The 19,068-nt window shown below is 40.4% G+C and overlaps 1 protein-coding gene across 4 annotated transcripts in view; it reads right to left on the reverse strand.

Annotated features, from left to right (window-relative positions):
• Positions 1-19,068, reverse strand: part of MCF2L2 (MCF.2 cell line derived transforming sequence-like 2) — a 234,221-nt gene that overhangs the window by 95,479 nt on the left and 119,674 nt on the right. For all 4 annotated transcript variants that reach the window (XR_012331396.1, XR_012331397.1, XR_012331398.1 and 1 more), the window contains exons 14-15: positions 14,628-14,719; positions 1,051-1,136 (exon numbers count right to left, since the gene is read on the reverse strand). Coding sequence is in view for 1 of the 4 variants with exons in the window: in XM_073803931.1 (XP_073660032.1) it covers positions 1,051-1,136; positions 14,628-14,719 (178 nt within the window). In the remaining 3 variants the exon portion in view is untranslated. The remainder of the gene's footprint in view (positions 1-1,050; positions 1,137-14,627; positions 14,720-19,068) is intronic.

The raw sequence follows: 19,068 nt of genomic DNA on the forward strand, positions 1-19,068 counted from the left end.
CTTCTTCCATTTGCATTTCTCATTAGAAGTATGATTTAATCATTTCCTGTAAATTAATACAATAATTCATCAACTAACATAAAGGATTCATTATAAAAATTATAAAATTACAATTATAAAAGTAAGTATGGTTGTAGTAACAGAAAAGTCCCCAATGATATACTGTCACTTAAGGAAATTAACAAAATGCATTGCCAGGTGGTGCTTTTCAGACATAACCCAAGTAAATACACTTTCAGATATGCTGAATTGGGCCATTTACTATAACTCAAAGGTATATTCAACCAGTAAGAGCCCACATGTTTCCTTGAGTACACCTTAAAGTGAAAGACTAGGAAGTAATCTAATTAAACTAATACTGGCTTTAATCAAGGGGCAAATTCCTAAAGGTGTTTGTTCATTCATTCTACAGGCATTTTTTTGGAGGCCTGCTAAGAGCTAAACATGATAGACCCTTGGGATAAAAGCAGCTCATAAATGAATAAGTCAAATGGTGTGGGTAAAACAATGTGACAAAGGCTAGAATAGAAGTAATGATGGGGATTCTGAGTACAAGGAAAATTTTTTAAAAAATGAATTTCCTCTCATGCTTTTGGTCTTAACTGCCATAATTTAGGCTTTCTGATCTGCAGAGCATTCACATGCATGCAAACACCTTGCTGTAGGCCAAAAATAGCATTACATTTGTATAAACTGTGTTTATGGGGAACCTATATCCTTTAAATGCTTGAAAACCAATAATTCAATCAATATTAGCAATAGTTTTTCATTTAGTATTTTCTTGATAATACACTGTTTTTAAAAACTGAGTATCTTGGGAAGCCTGGTTTATGAGATGCCATTTTCAGCTCTTGCTTGTTGCTTTTATGAGATTCATGAGTTTTGTTCTCCGGTACACAATGAAGGTTAGTATAAAGAATAAATATGTGATTTTATCTAGGAAAGGTAAGTGATGAGATTTAAAACAGAGCATACCCTACCCTCTTCCCCCATTACCCCCACCCCTCTAAAGGGTTAAAATGACTTCTACAAAGAGATGTGCAATCTTACCTGCTGGGGGAGAGATTTTTGGAACTGTCAAGCTGCTCTGGCTCAGGGTTCTCCCCATCATGACTGCTTTCAAGTATTTCTTCATTCTGAAGTGAAAGAAATTTTGGTAAGATCATCTATTTGTTTGGGGGAGGAGGGCTCTTACCTATATTTTTCTATTCCTAAATGTCTTTGTTTTGCTGTTGTTTTTAATTTTCTAGATAAGTAACATATTCAGTTTCTCATCTTTCTCTTTCTTTCCTGGGTTATCCCCAACCACTCTGGATCTTTTACAGTTTCCCCTTGAGGCTTCCTTCAGGAACATCAAAAACTCATTCACAAAAGCAGGTATCCTTTTTCCTTAAATGAAGGGACTATTAACATTGTATTCTTCCCCCTTCCCTGCTGATTCACAAAAATGATTCAGAGTTTGCTACAAGGGACAGCAGAGGGATCATTTGATTCAATGGTTTTTTTTTGTTTTTTGGGGTTTTTTTTTTTCTGGGTAAGAAATCAATGTCTGGAGAAGTTGTGGCCTGCCCAAGCCCAGAGAGAGAGCTAGACAGACGGGAGATAAGTCCAGGGTCCACTTTCCCAGGCTGGTAATCACAAGTCCGTTGAATCACACTGCCTTCTTAGGCCAGTGCACAGTGGTCACCAGTGCTGGCTTAAAGCCAGCTGGTGGTCGGAAGCCCTGCTCCACTGTGTGCCACCGCTGAGACCTTGGGTGTGTGTGTGTGTGTGGGAAATCCGGGAGGGGCCAAAAGGAGGGAGGAGACGCCAGCCCTACTCTGTCCTGCCAACCTCCCAGAAACCCTCATGCTGGGACCCATCTTGGCTGAGAGATACATGTGCCACCAGGAAAGACCCTGAGTCAGACCAAATATGGGCCAAGCAAGATGACTGGCCAGAGACAACCTGGAAAGCTAACCCCATTACCATAAAACCTAAGACTGCAAGCCGTGTGGCAGAGCAGTTCTCCTGGGTTCCCTTACCCTACTACTCTCCGCCCGGGTGCCCTTTCCCAATAAAGTCTTTTTTTTTTTTTTTAAACATCTTTATTGGAGTATAATTGCTTTACAATGGTGTGTTAGTTTCTGCTGTATAACAAAGTGAATCAGCTATACATATACATATATCCCCATATCTCCTCCCTCTTGTGTCTCCCTCCCACCCTCCCCATCCCACCCCTCTAGGTGGTCACAAAGCACCGAGCTGATCTCCCTGTGCTATGTAGCTGCTTCCCACTAGCTATCTATTTTACATTTGGTAGTGTATATATGTCCATACTAATAAAGTCTTTTGCTTGTCAGTTAAGTGTGTCTCCTTGGATAATTCATTTCCGAGTGTTAGACAACAGCCCACTCTCGGGCCCTGGAAGGGGACCCCCTTCTGTAACAGCATTATCTGCCGCATAGCGTTGCAGATCTTTTTCAGAACACTGGGCGGACTTCCCTGGCAGTCCAGTGGTTAAGACTCTGTGCTTCCAATGCAGGGGGCGCGGGTTCGATCCCTGGTCGGGGAACTAAGATCCAACATGCCAGACAACGTGGCAAAAAATTAAAAAAAAAAAAAAAAAAGAATAACACTAAGCATTTAATTCTCAAAAAGAGACAAGACTCCCACTCAATTTACTTTCCAGAAAATATAATTTTAACCAGGAAGTGAATTTGTATATCATATTGATAGCAATGGGAGTATTATAAGGGTATTAACCAATAATGAACAAGTAGATAATTAGCCAGCATTTGAATTCTTCCTGCCTGCTAGGTTCTGTTTAAATGAGTTATTTTACATTCTCACAAAAGGGAGTATAGATTTAGAAAGGGCCCTCTTGCAAAAGTATTATTAAGGGAAATTTAATGAATAAACATAAAGATTCCTTGTAGATTAGAGCTAAAAGTTGGACGACGAGCTTTTCCCAGATTCAGATGAACAGATAGGAAGAACCTTGCAAAACAGGTGAGAGTTACAGGCTGCTCAGTTAGTTGTAGACACTGCAAGAGAGTCCTCTCCCTGGATTAACAGAGAGCAGTCAAGGTAAGGCTGTTTTATTATCCACAATGCAGACCACAGAGACAGCAATTTAAAAGTGTTCAGTGTATGAAAGAAAACCATGGATTTTCTGTCTTTTCATAGATGTCTTCCCAAATCTGGTATCATATCCACAAAGCTGGCTAACAAATAAAGGAGGATTTGGGATACTAGTTTGTTAATTTAGCTCTAAAATACACGAGCAATCTTACATTCAGGTTCATATTTTTTCTTTTAAAATAGGATATCATTTCAATAAGAATCTAAATTTTTAGTTCCCTCTCTTAACTATATTTGACCAGAGACTACAATATATTTTTCATTTCAGTCAATATACAGAAGTAAATACCAGTCCCTGGATTCAAACCAATCTAGGTATTTTCACTACACTACCAAAGCTCTTTCTTCACATTTTCTATGTAATGTTGAACTAATTACTATAGCAGTTAATGTTATACTGCATCCCTTTCTAGTTCCTCCTCTGTGATGTTACTGTGCCAGAAACACTCACTGGACTTTGAGCTCCAGCCTTATTCATCTTTGAATCCACAACATGCAATACCGTCAGAAAGAGTAACCACCATTACTAATAAAACTCCCTCTCACTGTAAAACTTGCTTATGCTTGTGAAATGAATTGTGCTCTTTCCAACTCTACTGATCTATTGTTAGTATGGTGGATTGAAGAGGCTCTTATTTCCTGACAACCTAGTATAGTGATGGAAAAATAACACTGACTTAAGGTGCAGGTATGGGCTTTATCATTTTATGCAGAATGATAACGTCCCTCTAATTTATAGACTTTGTCATGCATGAGATGACCTCATGGGCTTGCTGAAATGCTTAGGCATGGACTTGGTAATGTCAACCCATATTCTTGTGGCCACATGTCAGACAGTTGGTGTCAGGGTGGAGGGAGAGTCCTCTGTCAATCAAGTTTGATGGAATACAACACCCATGGTTTTGAGAATGTATGGGAAGGATCCACAGCAGATCTGGGGACTGTTTTAATAAGAGCCGGCAGTTAACTGCACTGTATACCAGTGTTTTGCTGAGGTTTAGATGGATTAGTTCTGGTGCAGTGGCTTTAAAAACTGACCACAACCCACAGGAAAAACGTTTACATAATAATACTTATACACATATACTGTGATTTATAATATGAAATATATATTTGGTCTTCATGCTGTTTCTGGCACAGAGCTCCTAAAACCCTTTAAATTTCTTGTGATAGAGTGTCTTGATATTTATAACAAACCCCTTTCAACCACACTTGAGTTTATGTTAATGAGGTAACTATTAGGAAGCACCTACAGCCAGCCAGTGTCTCAGAAGCACAGGTGACAACGTGGGTTTGCAGATGGTCTCTGAAGGGGCATGGGAGCAGTCTTATAAGGCTGAGCCCTCAATGTTTGGCATCTGATGCCATCTCCAAGTAGACAGTACAGAATTAATTGTTTGTTGGTGTTGGGGAAAAAATATACAGCAGATGTACGTATAACTGAAAAATGTTTGTGTGATTTTGTGATGGGATACATTCTGTTTTTAAATTCTATCCCATTCCCTTCTGTTTATTTATTTTTTTAAAACGCTGGTGAACCCACCAAACTGAGTTCACTATCACCATTGTGACCTGTAATTTGAAAACCTCTTAAAGAGTGAAAAGAATGCAAACTGAGGTGTGACAGGTAAATCTGGGTGGGAATCCCTGGCTTCTTTTTTTTTTTTGTGGTACGCGGGCCTCTCACTGTTGTGGCCTCTCCCGTTGCGGAGCACAGGCTCCGGACGCGCAGGCTCAGCGGCCATGGCTCATGGGCCCAGCCGCTCCGCGCGGCATATGGGATCCTCCCGGACCAGGGCACGAACCCGTGTCCCCTGCATCGGCAGGCGGACTCTCAACCACTGCACCACCAGGGAAGCCCCCTGGCTTACTTTTAAAGAAGTGGCCTTGGGTAGCACCTTAGTTCTCTGTCAGTAAAATAGGGGTATTACATCTACATCAGAAGGTTTTTGTGGTAATTAGAGATGATGTATTAAAATGCTTAGCACAAAGAAAAGAATAAATGACATTTATGGTTGGCTCTTTAATATCTACTGTGTGGGGATTAAAATAGGTAATTATGGAAAGCACTCAACATGCTGACCTTCAGTAATTGCTGGATAGTTGCTACTGGACCCCATATTTCTCACTAGCTGGGAGATGTTGGCTGTCACTTAATCTCCCTGGGCAACCATTTCCTTCTGTGTAAAACGAGGGAGATGTTTCATTTGGCTATGAAACATTTCTCTGCTTATAATATAAAATGCCAACATAAGTGCTATTGCTTCCAATTTTGAGATGAAAGCTCAATTGTAGCCAGAGTACTTTTGGGAAAATTTTAAATTAAGCTTCTGAAAGTTCTAGGAGGAAGAGAGCATATTCAAATAAATGCCTGCTTTTTTCAAATATTGGTCCTTTGATTCAAATAATGGACCGAGAAAACTGACCGCAGACCAACCCACCAATTGCTGCTTTATCTCTTTGTTAGGGTTTCCTTATGAGCCTCAGTGAATTGTACAGTAAGGTGATTTTAAAGCAGAGCACTAAGTTTCTTGTGAAATCATATCCTGTTTCCCTTCAGTCACCCTGACTTGGGGATGCCCCAGGGCACCAAAGAAGGGATTTTCTCAGTCAACTGCTTTAAAAGGGAACCAACCCATAAACTACTCTGTTGGGAGGCCAATCAGGTGGGAGACTCCCTCCTCCTGTACGTTCCTTTTATTCTGAAGAAAAAGGGTGGCAGTGAAGGCAGGCATGAAGAGTGATCATTGAAAGAAGCGTTTAAGGTTATTAACTCTTTTCTGGGATTGCAAATTAATTATGAAAACCTGAGAAGGTAAAAGAGGTATGACAAGTAAGAATCACTAAATAATTACCAAATGGCACAGCTTAGAGGAGGAGAGCAGGAAGGAAAGGAAACCTCTCCAAAGGGCAGTCACCTCCAGCCTCAGTCTAGGGTGGCCTTAGAGACACTCTGTTTCCCAGAGTGAAAAACATCAACCTTGGGAAAGAGTAGCCTCCCCTCTCCATTGCTGGTACTGCCGGGAAAGGGGAAACCCCCCCCCCCCCCGATTTTTGAGGTTCAGTGGGTTCTGATGTGGAGAATAGGAAGGACTTCTGAAGAACAGGAACCACCTTGAGAATCTATCCTTCAAGTGAATTCCTACCCGGCTGGTCTGTCCTATTTGCTCCCTCTCGTTGGCCTTTTTCCAGCACATCTTTTCGTACGCTTCACTGGCATTGCCTGAAGAAGCCACTACCTAAAGATTCCTTTAGATAATAGGGCAGTCAGTCCATTTTAAAAGATGGCAAGTGTTTGCAGGAGGGTTAAGGGGCTGTCAGTCACTCAGCCTTGCATTGCTGTGAACTAGCTCATTCAGATTTCTCCCAATTCTAGTCCAGATTAGCTGCATTGGGAGGAGACTTCCAAGAGGGAGGGAAGGGGTGGCGAGGAAAGAGGAAGGTTTTAGGACATTTTATAGACTGAAGCCCTTTGGGGGGCTTGAGGAGACAGGCGTAACTGGTCCTGAAGCTTTGTGGAAAGGGGAAACGACTAGGGAAAGATAAGGAAATGGGTCCCAGATGGAAAATTTACAAAATTTTTCCAGGGTCTCTTTTATCTAAGATCTTGAGTTTCTCAGCTAGACTTGTTAGTAATTAGTTCAGTGTTCTTACTGGTTAAATTGGCTTTTATAGGCTGGACTAATACTCTAAACATTACTTATAGTATTTGTTTATGGGGGAAATGTCTTCTTAAAAAACTGCAAACATTGCAACGTTGTTTTACCAATGATATGCAAGTCTGTATTTCTGTTAAAAATATCAGAAAGTGAGAAACATGTCACAAGATACCTTTCTCCCATTCCCAAACCAAGAAAATGGGGAGGAAATAAGTAACCCAAGGATATTGAAAAGAAGTTGTCCATACATCCTGAATTTTCTCAGACTGTTTGATTTCATGTGATTTTAACTTTAATGCATAATTGTTAACGTAACAATTTTTACATGTCTGTAAATCTTACTTAACTCATAAATAAAATCACAAATTTGAAAAATGCTTTATTAGATTTGCAAAAGTGCCCTAACCTAGTTAATTTCCAAATAACCTCAAGGCCAACTGGTTGACTCTTGCTGGTGTGGGGAGGAGTATAGCCCAGCTAACAGAAAGAGAGTGTGTAGGTTACTGTTATAGATCCATGAGACCACAAATGCTGGACTCAGCCTGCATAAGTCCTCACTTTCTACTGTTCCCCCGAGTACTCTATACTGGGCAACAAATTCATTCAATGAAGATTCCAAGATGGAAACCTTGAAGGTATTTTCAGTATCTTCTTTTCCCTCCCTATTAAATCTATCCCCTTATTTCTCTGCCTTGATCTATTGCTTCATTCATCAGATTTTCTCTGATAGTCTAGAGCATTCCAGGCACTGGGGAGAACACCTGGCCTAATGGGTATGAGCTCTGCCCATCTCCTTTTTTGCCACTGCCATTAGTAGGCTCTCAACATTGAAGTCTCACCTGGACTGTGACAACTGCTGGCAGCTGGTCAGCCTGCCTCTCTTCATCTAATTTACTCTTCATTGCTGTACCAATGTCAAACTGATAAACAAATGCCCTTGTTGGCAACAACCCTCAACGAAAGTCTTCAGCAACCTGTCTTTGGTCTACCTTCCCAGCTTTCTTGGACTATTCCCGGAATACCCTATGATCCCTTCAGACTTCTGAGGCTTTACGTCCTTCCCCATCCAGGAATGCCCTTCTCTATCTTATCCACCTTTCAAAGTTGTATTTATTCTTTAAAATTAAGTTCAGGGACTTCCCTGGCGGTCCAGTGGTAAGGAATCTGCCTTCCAGTGCAGGGGATGTGGGTTCGATCCCTGGTTGGGGAATTAAGATCCCACATGCCACGGGGCAACTAAGCCCGCATGCCACAAGTACTGAGCTCATGTGCCTCAGTGAGAGAGCCCGTGCGCCACAACTACAGAGCCCACGTGCCTTGGAGCCCGTGTGACACAACTAGAGAGAAGTCCGCGCGTGGCAATGAAGAGCCCCCGTGCCGCGACTAAGACCCAACAAAGCCAAAAAAAATAAAGAAAAATAAATAAAATTTTTTAAAAACTCTTTAAAAAATTAAGTTCAGGGCTTCCCTGGTGGCACAGTGGTTGAGAGTCCACCTGCCGATGCAGGGGACATGGGTTCGTGCCCCGGTCCAGGAAGATCCCACATGCCACGGAGCAGCTGGGCCCATGAGCCATGGCCGCTGAGCCTGCACGTCTGGAGCCTGTGCTCCGCAACGGGAGAGGCCACAACAATGAGAGGCCCGTGTACCAGACAAAAAAAAAAAAAAAAAAAAAAATTAAGTTCAAATGCCACCTCCTTTGGAAAAAAACACCCCGACATACTTGCTATGAACTGTTCCCTCTTCTGCCTTCTAACACATTATATTCCTTTTACTAGAGGTAGGTCATTCCGCTTTATATTATAAATTATTGGAAATATGTTGTTTTCCCCATGAAACTTGTAAGTTTCCTGAGTTTAGGCCCCATGTTAGAATTGTTTCCCATATGTGACCCATAGCAATTGCTTTGATATATATTAAATTGAGCTGAATAAGCCACTCAAATTGGATACATCAAATATTTTAGTCATGTCCATTTTTTATTGATGAGAGAGCAAAGCCAACAGTGGTCTTACGGTTATTCTCTCTTTTTTCTCATGTAGTTCCCTCAGTGAAAAATACATTCTCATACAATAATTTAGTCACATCCTCACTCTCCTGCATTTTGGACTCTGTATTAGCCTAAGAGATCCATATCTACCTTAACGATTTCTTCTTTATCCCAATTGCCTATGAATATAGCCTCTAGGCCAATGTGACCAAAAGTGCAGTCCCTTGTACCACCTGCATTCTAGTCACCAAATGCATAAGTCAAAAAGTCATATTCTGGGACTTCCCTGGTGGCGCAGTGGTTAAGAATCTGCCTGCCAATGCAGGGGACACGGGTTTGAGCCCTGGTCCGGGAAGAGCCCACATGCTGCAGAGCAACGAAGACTGTGCGCCACAACTACTAAGCCTGTGCTCTAGAGCCAGCGAGCCACAACTACTGAAACCTGCGCGCCTAGCTCTGCAATGAGAAGCCGCTGCAAGGAGAAGCCCACGCACCTCAACAAAGAGTAGCCCCGCTCACTGCAACTAGAGAAAGCCCGCGTGCAGCCATGGACACCAACCGCAGCCAAAAATAAATAAATAAATAAAATTTTTTAAAAAAAAGTCATATTCCTGGACCCTAACCCAGACCTCCTGAATCAGTGTCTCTCGGGGTGGAGCCTGAAAATCTGCATTATGAATAAGCTTCTCAGGGTTGTAGCACACAGGAAACCTTGAGAATCTTCATTCTAGATATTGTTCAGAGAGCTTGGCTGGGGAGATCAAGATTTGGTGGATTCTTTGAATCTCGAAGAATGACCAGACTTTAAACATCACAGAAAGTGAACAGTGAAATGTGCTTATGGTTCACATAGTTCTCTTGGTGAGAAACAGAAAAGTAAATGAAAGATTTTGGGATTCAGAAGAGTGAGAAAGCAAAAAACTAAATTTGGCCCTGAGCTCTGATCATTTGGCAAAAAGATACATATTCGAGACTAGGAGAAGCTATTTAATTTAAGACCTGAATCCAACCTTCCTTCAGCTTCTTCTCATCTTTTACACAAAACATTCTATCTGTAAACACAGGATTAAATGGGAAACTAACATTACTAAGAATCTTCTGTATGTCAGGCATCATGCTAGGTACTTTCCATATATTTCTCATTTAATCAGCCACCTGTGAGGTTACTTTATTTAACTCCATTTTGCAGAAGAGGAAATTTAGGGGATGAAAGGCTAAGTAAACTGCTAGTTAGGTAGATTAAGTAATCCGGTAGACAGGTTAAATTAGATAGATTAGGAAACTGCTAGATTAAGTAAACTGCTAATTTCAGATTCCAGTTGGATCATTTACTAGTTGGGTTAGACTTGGGGAAACTCACTTAGCTCCTCAGAGCCTCAACAGCATCACAGATAAAACAAAGGAGACATCACCTTCCTCACAAGTTATTGAGGACTTGAGATGAAATCAGGTACACACAGCACCCAGCACAACGTCTAGCCCTCAGTCAGTGTTAGCAACCCTTCCCTCGCCTCTCTGTTCTCTTCCTGCCTTGACTTTTTTTGTTTTAAAAAAATTTTTATGAAGGAGCCTGTTTGCTCAGAAGCATGAAAAGATCTCGCTATTTTAAACGACTTTAATAGGTGCCCAGGAACACTGTTCGTTGGTGCTCACAGCCAGTAGCTCTTCCTTTTTCCTGAGGGTTGACATGCAGGAAAAAGAAATCCTCATCAGCCTTTGGCTTCTTTCCATCTCCAAAGAGGCCGTGACGTGAGCAGCCCAGGGAAAGCAGCCCCGGTGAGTCATGCTTTCAGCTTCCAACTGGTGATGGGAAGGGCAGAAAGTAGCCACATCACTACTGCCAGGAGCCACAGGGAAGGACTCCACCATGGCTTTCCCAGACAGTGTCAGTGAGCCAAGTGCAGCCCTCACAGCTGCCAGATGGCCCCGAGAATCTCAGCCGCCTCCTCAAGTTGAGCTTGTCAAGTTCCTGCGAACTGGCACACCAAGGATTCTCCTGCCAGAGAAGAGGGAACGCCTTTTTTGGGAATGAGTTCTCTGCTGATGATAAGACCTTATCATGATTTTAGTTGCAGTAGTGAGTATCGGTGACTCCAGCAGCAATCATGAATGGTTTGGATTTATAGCTTTTTTTTTTTTTTTTCCCCCTGTGAGCATTTACTCTTGAGGGCAAGGAGGGGCATTTATCACAATGTTATGATTCACTCTCCTAGACTGGTTATGCCTTCATTTCATCTTTCAGTTCCAGGCCTAAGGCCAAAAAGGTGTCAGAATTGTCACCGAGAGTCAGATGCATGTTCTCCTACTTATCCTGGTCATCTGTCTTGGACAGTGGCCACAAAACACAAGCAGCAGTGATTGTTCTTGATGGTAATCAACCTCCTTGTCCCTCTTTTGAACCGTGCAGAGATGAATCTAAACCTTCTTTTCTAACCTACTTTTTTTCTTACTAGTTTTCTTACATATTTTGGAATGATGATTTCCCTGGTTATATTACCCACCTTGGAAAACACTAATTGCATTTACTGACCCTAAACTGATTTCTAAGTCCAGGATTTGGGGATTTGGTGCACAAATCCCCTTTCTTCCTATTCATATTTTTCACGACTGTGGATTCTGCTCACTCTTCTCATAGCCCTGGGCTTTAGAAGCAGCAGTCTGACCAGCCACTGTTTTCCAAAGTGAGGAAGTGTGGCAGCCTTTGTTCCTACCCTGCTTCCTTTTCTCCCTTGACTGTTAATATATATGTTCTTGGGGGAAAAGCCCTTCATTAAATACCCAAGCAAGGCAACAGTAAGGGAAAAAGCAACACAAGCACAGAAGGATGATGGTAGCATGTACTCGTGCCTGCTTAGCAGTACCTATGCTGTTGGTGATCTGCCTAAACACAGGGGGAGAGAGCATCTTAGCAGGATGGGCTTGGAGCCTGAATTAAACAAACAGCACAGCAGAAGGAAGAAACCAGAAATCTGGTGGTCAGGGCTTTATGAATTCTACTCAGCATTTTCCAACCCTGTTGGCCTCTGATTCTATCTCCACCCCTGCTCCTGCAGTGTCTATTTTTACAAGTATGTAACACAGGAGTAAATAATGAATGTAGCTTATGGAAACTTTTGGCCTTAAATACTTTTGAGGTCTTCCCTGAGGAAAGGTGCTTTATGTTTATTGACAATATTTCCTTTTTTTCTTTTACAACAAATAAAACAATAGCACTCATTGTATTGTTTACAATTATTGAAATAATTTACTCTAATTTTAATTCTTATATAAGAAAACCTTAACATACTTACAACTCCCACGGCATCTTTATGAAGTGTGCAGGTCATAAATATGTTGTCTAAAGATAGGCAAAGTAAGTCACAGAGATAAGAAGTGAGTTCCAATCACATTGTGAGTCAATGCAATGGCATATGCGTTCAGGTGCCAAATCTGGGCTCTGGTGCACTTGACACAGCCCTCACCTTCAGAGATGACATTCTTTGAAGACCAGCATACAGAAAATGGTTGAGTGATGCTCAGTTCTGAAGGTGAATTAAATCCTTTTTATATTACTTAATGATTTCACAGACTTCATGAATGTCAAGTCAGGTGAATTTTAGTTACATTTGCCCATTTCAAAAAATGACTGATCAAGACTGGATGATACTATGAACAACTATATGCCAATTGGACAACCTGGAAGAAATGGACAAGTTCTAGAAACACACAGCCCACCAAAACTGAGTCAAGAAGAAATAGATAATTTGAACAGACTGATCACTAAAAGTGAGATAGAATCTGTAATAAAAAACAAAACAAAACAAAACAAAAAACCTCCCTGCAAACAAAAGTTCAGGACCAGATGGCTTCACTGGGGAATTCTACCAAACATACAAAGAAGAACTAATACTGATCCTTCTCAAACTTTTCCAAAAGGCTGAAGAGGAGGGAACACTCCCAAAGTTATTCTATGAAGCCACTATTACCCTAATACCAAAACCAGACAAAAACACTACCAAAAAAAAAAAAATTACAAGACTGTATGAAATTGCAGACTGTTTCCTAACTCTGGAAGACATGGTGATGCAATAACTCCAACCATGAGGGATTCCTAAACAGCAATGACAGTGTCCTTATCTGCCCAGAATACAGAAGGATGACTGAACAAACTGACAGAAGAATGCAGCTTTCTCTCTCTAAGAAAAGTCTGCTGGGAACTAGTTCCCACATTGTTTCTGCCTCCAGGAAGAAAAGCCTAAGACTTGCTTTCTGCCTGACTCCTTAATGGTCAGTGGAGTCTCTGTGGGGGGCCTAGATTTGGACACATTGGGAATTGATGATGGATATGAACTATTGCTGAAGTCCATTTGAGCCCATGGTCTACTGGCTTCTGTTTCAGAACCATTCAGTCAGCCAGATATTTAATTTTTTTTTTTTTGCAGTATGCGGGCCTCTCACTGCTGTGGCCTCTCCTGTTGCGGAGCACAGGCTCCGGACGCGCAGGCTCAGCGGCCAGGGGTCCCGGGCCCAGCCCCTCCGCGGCATGTGGGATCCTCCCGGACTGGGGCACGAACCCGTGTCCCCTGCATCGGCAGGCAGACTCTCAACCACTGCGCCACCAGGGAAGCCCCAGATATTTAATTCTTTAGTGAGGCAGAGGAAAGGGACCACTTCTGGGGTGGCTGTGCAGCAACATATATTCACAGTTCATTTTGCTTGGGTTTTTAAATATAATGTTACTTTACGATTATATAGTGCTTGGCCATTTTCAAATTTTCTCTTAATGCTCAAAACAGTTTCAGGAGGTAGCTATTGTTATTCCCATTTTTACAGATGAGAAACTGAGGTTTAGAGAGGTTATGTCACTTAAGTCTAGGTCTGCCAGATTCCAAAGCTTATGTGCTTTTTTTTTCACTTTTATTTTGAAATAATTATATAGATTCACATGAGTTTGCAAAGAAATGTACAGGGAAGTCCCATGTACTCTCCCCCCAACCTCCTTCAATGTTAACATCTCACACAACTAGAGTATAGTATCAAAAGCATGAAAATGACTTTGGCACAATTCACAATGCTTATTTAGAGTTCATCAGCTATATATGCGCACGTGTGTGTGTGTGTGTGTGTGTGTGTGTAGCTGTATGTAATTTTGTCTTTTTTTTTTTGATAAATTTATTTATTTATTTATTTTTGGCTGCATTCGGTCTTTGTTGCTGCACACAGGCTTTCTCTAGTTGCAGCGAGTGGGGGCTACTCTTCGTTGTGGTGCGTGGGCTTCTTATTGTGGTGGCTTCTCTTGTTGCAGAGCACAGGGTCTAGGTGCACGGGCTTCAGTAGTTGTGGCATGCGGGCTTCAGTAGTTGTGGCTTGTGGGCTCTAGAGCACAGGCTCAGTAGTTGTGGCGCATGGGCTTAGCTGCTCCACGGCATGTGGGATCTTCCCGGACCAGGGCTCGAACCCGTGTCCCCTGCGTTGGCAGGTGGATTCTTAACCACTGCGCCACCAGGGAAGCCCTGTCATATTCTTTTTATATATAAACCATACACTGTTCTACCAATTTTAAATATGAAGTCAGATTATAGGAATGAATAAAATGACTTTTCCTTCAATAAAACAATATCTACCAACAATTATGTACATTATGACCAAAGAGCTTTTGGTTTCTATTTGCAATTAAGAAGAAAGGAAAGGGTGAAATTCTACAAACCTCATCTCTTGGGAGCACTAGTCTGTGCTATGTGCCTTTATGGGCACATCTTCTGGAGGTGATGGTAGGTATGAAATAAGGAAACACAATTTATTGGTTTATTGATAATTATGGCAGCAATCTTATATCATGTCAGAAATTTCTATCAGTAAAGGAAAGGTGATCATACCTTGACTTCAAATTTAGTCTCATCATCTTCCTTTTCCACAGAGTTTAAATCCGTCTCCACATAACATTCCTCAGATGTTTTCTGATGAGGAGCTAGAGAGACAAAGAAAACCTGCCATTAATTTGGCTTATAAATAACTCAAAGCACTTAGCCTGACTTGGACCATGTTGATGCAGTTGATTAACAAAGCTTCATTGAGCTGCTACAGTGATTTCCAAGGTAGTAGATGAAATTGGAGGTGAAGGAGAGATGCAGAAAAGAAAGAGTCCTTGATCCCAGGCATTTGATTCAAAGAGAAAAAAGTCACACTCAACACCACAGGAAACATCAAACCACAACAAATCAGTAAATGTAATGTGGTAAAAATGATCGTTTCCATCATTCCCAATTTTAAGGCCCAGCTAAAAAGTCACTTTCTTCATGAAATCTTCCTTAACTATTCCAGACTTCTTGGATTCTTTTAATGCCCTGATATTTAGCATTAATCATCTGCAATGTATAATATTGTACTTGATGTTCTTGGATTAGAAGATTCAATTCTAGGTACCACATTCTATTGAGTGTATTTTTTCCATTATACAGGTAATTAATTTGTGATTATTACAGAAAATTTGAAAAATACTAAACTCTTACCATTTAAACACACTGTGATTATATAAGGGAATGTCCATGTCTGCCCTAGGCAGAAATCGTTGCTAATCTGATGATCTAACAGTTGCATTCCCAAACTGATGCAAACGTATTTTTAGTGGACAGGATGACTGTGTGAAGAATCAGCTGAGTCTAGAGGAAATTGGGCAGCCTTGCTCTTGCTCTCTCCTCTCAATCATTCTCCCTCCCTCCTCTCCTTCCCACAGGGCTCTCAGACACCTGAGAGATACCCTTCTTCAAGCTCCATGGCCATTTGGCAGTAAGATTGGGATTTGGGTAGGAGAAGCCCTGGTTATGCTTGAAGCTTCTAACCCAGCTTTACCAGAGGGCTGCACTGGGGGTGATGGCTACAAGGCTAATAAGTAAGTGGTAACTTGAATTCTTGTCACCATCACCACCCTTGTATATGCAGTTTCTTTGGGAAACTCATGGGATACTTGTGATGAATCCAGGACAGGATATGAGCATTTCTGGGTGCTATGGCCAAAATGTCATCCAGCTAATGCCACCAATAGCACCCTGATGCTTATCTGTGGTAGACTTGTTGGAGGTTGACTGTCTTGCCTCCAGAGGCCCCTCCCAAGCCTCAAGTTCTGTGAGACAACTGGAAGCAGCTGTCTGTGGGTTTCCCATACATGTTATGTTGAAATCTGTAGTGAAGCACTGTCTGCTGCCCCAGGTTATGTGACCACTGAAGCTATTTTATAACAATGGACAATCCATTGGGCTCCTCATTCTCTACAGGATCTCTGTAACCTGAGTAATTCCAGGCATAACAATGGGAAGCTGGAAATGCATACACTAATTGGCAACACCCATGACTGAGAAGCACCTTCCCTTAACGCTAAGTACAGCGATGAAGTTAAAGGCAGGGACGTGGGAGCCATGCTGCCAGCGCTCAAGTTTTGCTCTTCCACACATGAAGCATACGTTATCAAGAGCCTTAGCCTCTTCATCTGTATATGGGGAATAATGAGAAAGCCTACAGTATGGGGTTGTTCTGAGGCCTTAATGAGTTAGTATGCACAGTGTTTAGATCGTGATAAGCACTCAGTATATTTTAGCTATTATTATAGCCACAAAAGAATTTTTTCATGTTCCTTATGTACTTCAGAGAGGTTGAATGTTGTACGCAAGACACCTGGCTACCAAGAGTCAGAGCTGAGATTCCAGCTCCCGTCTCTAAGCAGCTCTGACCATGTTCCTTACACTGTGAAATATAATAGTCTATCTTGGCACAGACTCAGTTGCTAAAAGTCAGACAAATGTATTTGAAAATCCTGTTAGCGATCAGCTAGAATCCATACTTGGTGGTTAATCTCCAAAACAAAAGTGCAGGATTGTTATACAAAATGAGCTAGTTGCCTGACCAAGGTCAACAATACCTGTTCAGACATGTCAAAGATCTGTGGATCCTAGGAGGGTCATTATCTACTATGAAATCTTGTGTTCAAAAAGCTGAGAAACAATCTATCGTTCCTGCTTTGTTTACTTGTAACAAACGTTATGTCCTTTATATAGGTATACATATAGCTGATTCACTTCATTGTACAGCAGAAACTAACACAACATCGTAAAGCAATTTTACTCAAATTAAAAAAATAATAATAATGAGGGAAGCAAAAGTCATTGAAAAGAGCATAATTTAGTTTTGGGAAAGAGCACTAGATGGGAGGTCAGGAGAACGAAGCCCTGTTTCCAAACATCCAAGAAGGATGTCTCTCTGTGTGTGAGTGTGTGTTTCTGTGGTATGTGTGCATAAGTGTGTCTGTGCATGTGTATGCATGTGTGTGGAAAAATTCAGGAAAGAAATTCACTGAACTGTTATCAACTTTTTAATTCTAAAAAGTTTAATATGTTGTAGGAGACAGGGGACTGTAAGCTGTACTAAATGGGGAGTTACCAAAAGACCCCATAATTTTCAGATAAATAAAAACTGAAAGAATTTGTTGCAGACCTGCAAAACAAGAAATGCCAAAGGGAGGTTTTCAGCCTGAAGAGACAAGACACATGATGGTAATTCAACAAGGAATAAAGAACACCAGAAATGGTGAACAGGATGGTAAAGATAAAATTATATATATATAAAATTATAAATATAAAATTACATACATAATTTTTTTTCATTTTTTCTTCCTTTCTCCCAATTTCTCTAAAAGATATATGACTGTTTAGAGCAAAAATTATAACACAATATTGGGGTATGTAACATATGTAGATGTAATATTTAGGATAATAGCACAGAGGATGATTAAAGGGCACATGGAACTATACTTTTGCAAATTTCCTGTATTTACATAAAGTGCTACAATATTAACTCAAAGTAGATTGTGAGAAATTAAGGATGCACATGGTAAGCCCTAAAAGAAACACCTGGGGAAAAAACAATGCAAAAGTTATGTATGTATGTTAAAAAGCCAGTAGAGGAATTAAAATGGAATACTAAAAAACTGGCTAACCCAAAAGAAGCCAGGAAAAGAGATCAGAAGAATAAAAAACATATGAGACAAATAGACAACAAATAACAAAATAGTAGCTCTAAATCCAACTATATCAATAATTACATAGTATGTAAAATCGACTAAACACTCCAATTAGAAAGCAGAGGTTAACATGTTTCTAAAAGGCAAGACCCAACTATAGCTGTCTACAAGAAATATACTTTAAAAATAGACAGAAATAGAAGAATGGAAAAAGTGTATCATGCAAACACCAAGCATAAGAAAGCTGGAATGGCTCTATTAATATCTGACAAAATAGACTTCAAGACAAGGACTTTTACTAAAGATAAGAAGGGAAGGAGAGATATTTCCTAATTATAAAAGGGCCAGTGTATGTAGAAGACATAATAATTATGAATATGTGCTTAATAAAATACATGAGGCAACAAATGACACATATATCATACCCAAGAGTGTTTACCCAGGAATGCATGATTGTTTTAACATTTAAAAAGAAATAATTGTAATCCACCATATAAACCAATAAAGGAGAAAAAAATATGATCATCACAATATATGCACCAAATAGAGCATCTGAAAAATTCAATAATCATTCCTGATAAAACTAGCAAACTGGAATAGAAGGGAACTTCCTCAATCTTATAAAAGGCATCTGTGAAAAACTTACAGCTAATATCGTACTTCAAGGTGAAAAATAAACTTTTTCCCTGAATATTGGGAAACGACATGGATGTCTGCTCTTACCACTTCTATTCAACATTGTACTAGAGTCCCAGCCATCAATCATCATAAGGCAAGGGGAAAAAAAGGATAAAGATTGAAACAGAAGTAAAACTTTCCTTATTCACAGATGATATGATTATATTTCTATACAGAAATATATTCCTATTGATAGTTATATATGGTAAGTTCAATTCATTATAGGGCTTTTTAAAAATATGAAATGCCTAAGATCTTTACACTCAAAACTACTATATTGTTGAGGGAAATTAAAGAAGACCTAAATAAGTGGAATGTTATAACGTTCATGAATTGGAAGACTCAACATTGCTGAGATAAATTGATCTATATATTCATTCAGTGATCTATATATTCATCCCAGCAGAAACTGATAGGTGACTGTAAAATTTATATGGAAATGAAAAGGACCTAAAATAGCCAAAACAATCTTGAAAAAGTACAAAGTTGGAAGATTTACACTACCTGATCTCAAGGCTTACTAGTAAGCTATAGTAATCAAGACCACGTAGGATTGGTGTAAGGACTCATCATTTTTTTCCTTTTTTTTTCAAAGAACCAATTTTACCCCTCCATTGCTAGTAGAATCT

The sequence above is a fragment of the Tursiops truncatus genome, chromosome 4 (assembly GCF_011762595.2).
Source record: "Tursiops truncatus isolate mTurTru1 chromosome 4, mTurTru1.mat.Y, whole genome shotgun sequence".
Classification (NCBI taxonomy): domain Eukaryota; kingdom Metazoa; phylum Chordata; class Mammalia; order Artiodactyla; family Delphinidae; genus Tursiops; species Tursiops truncatus.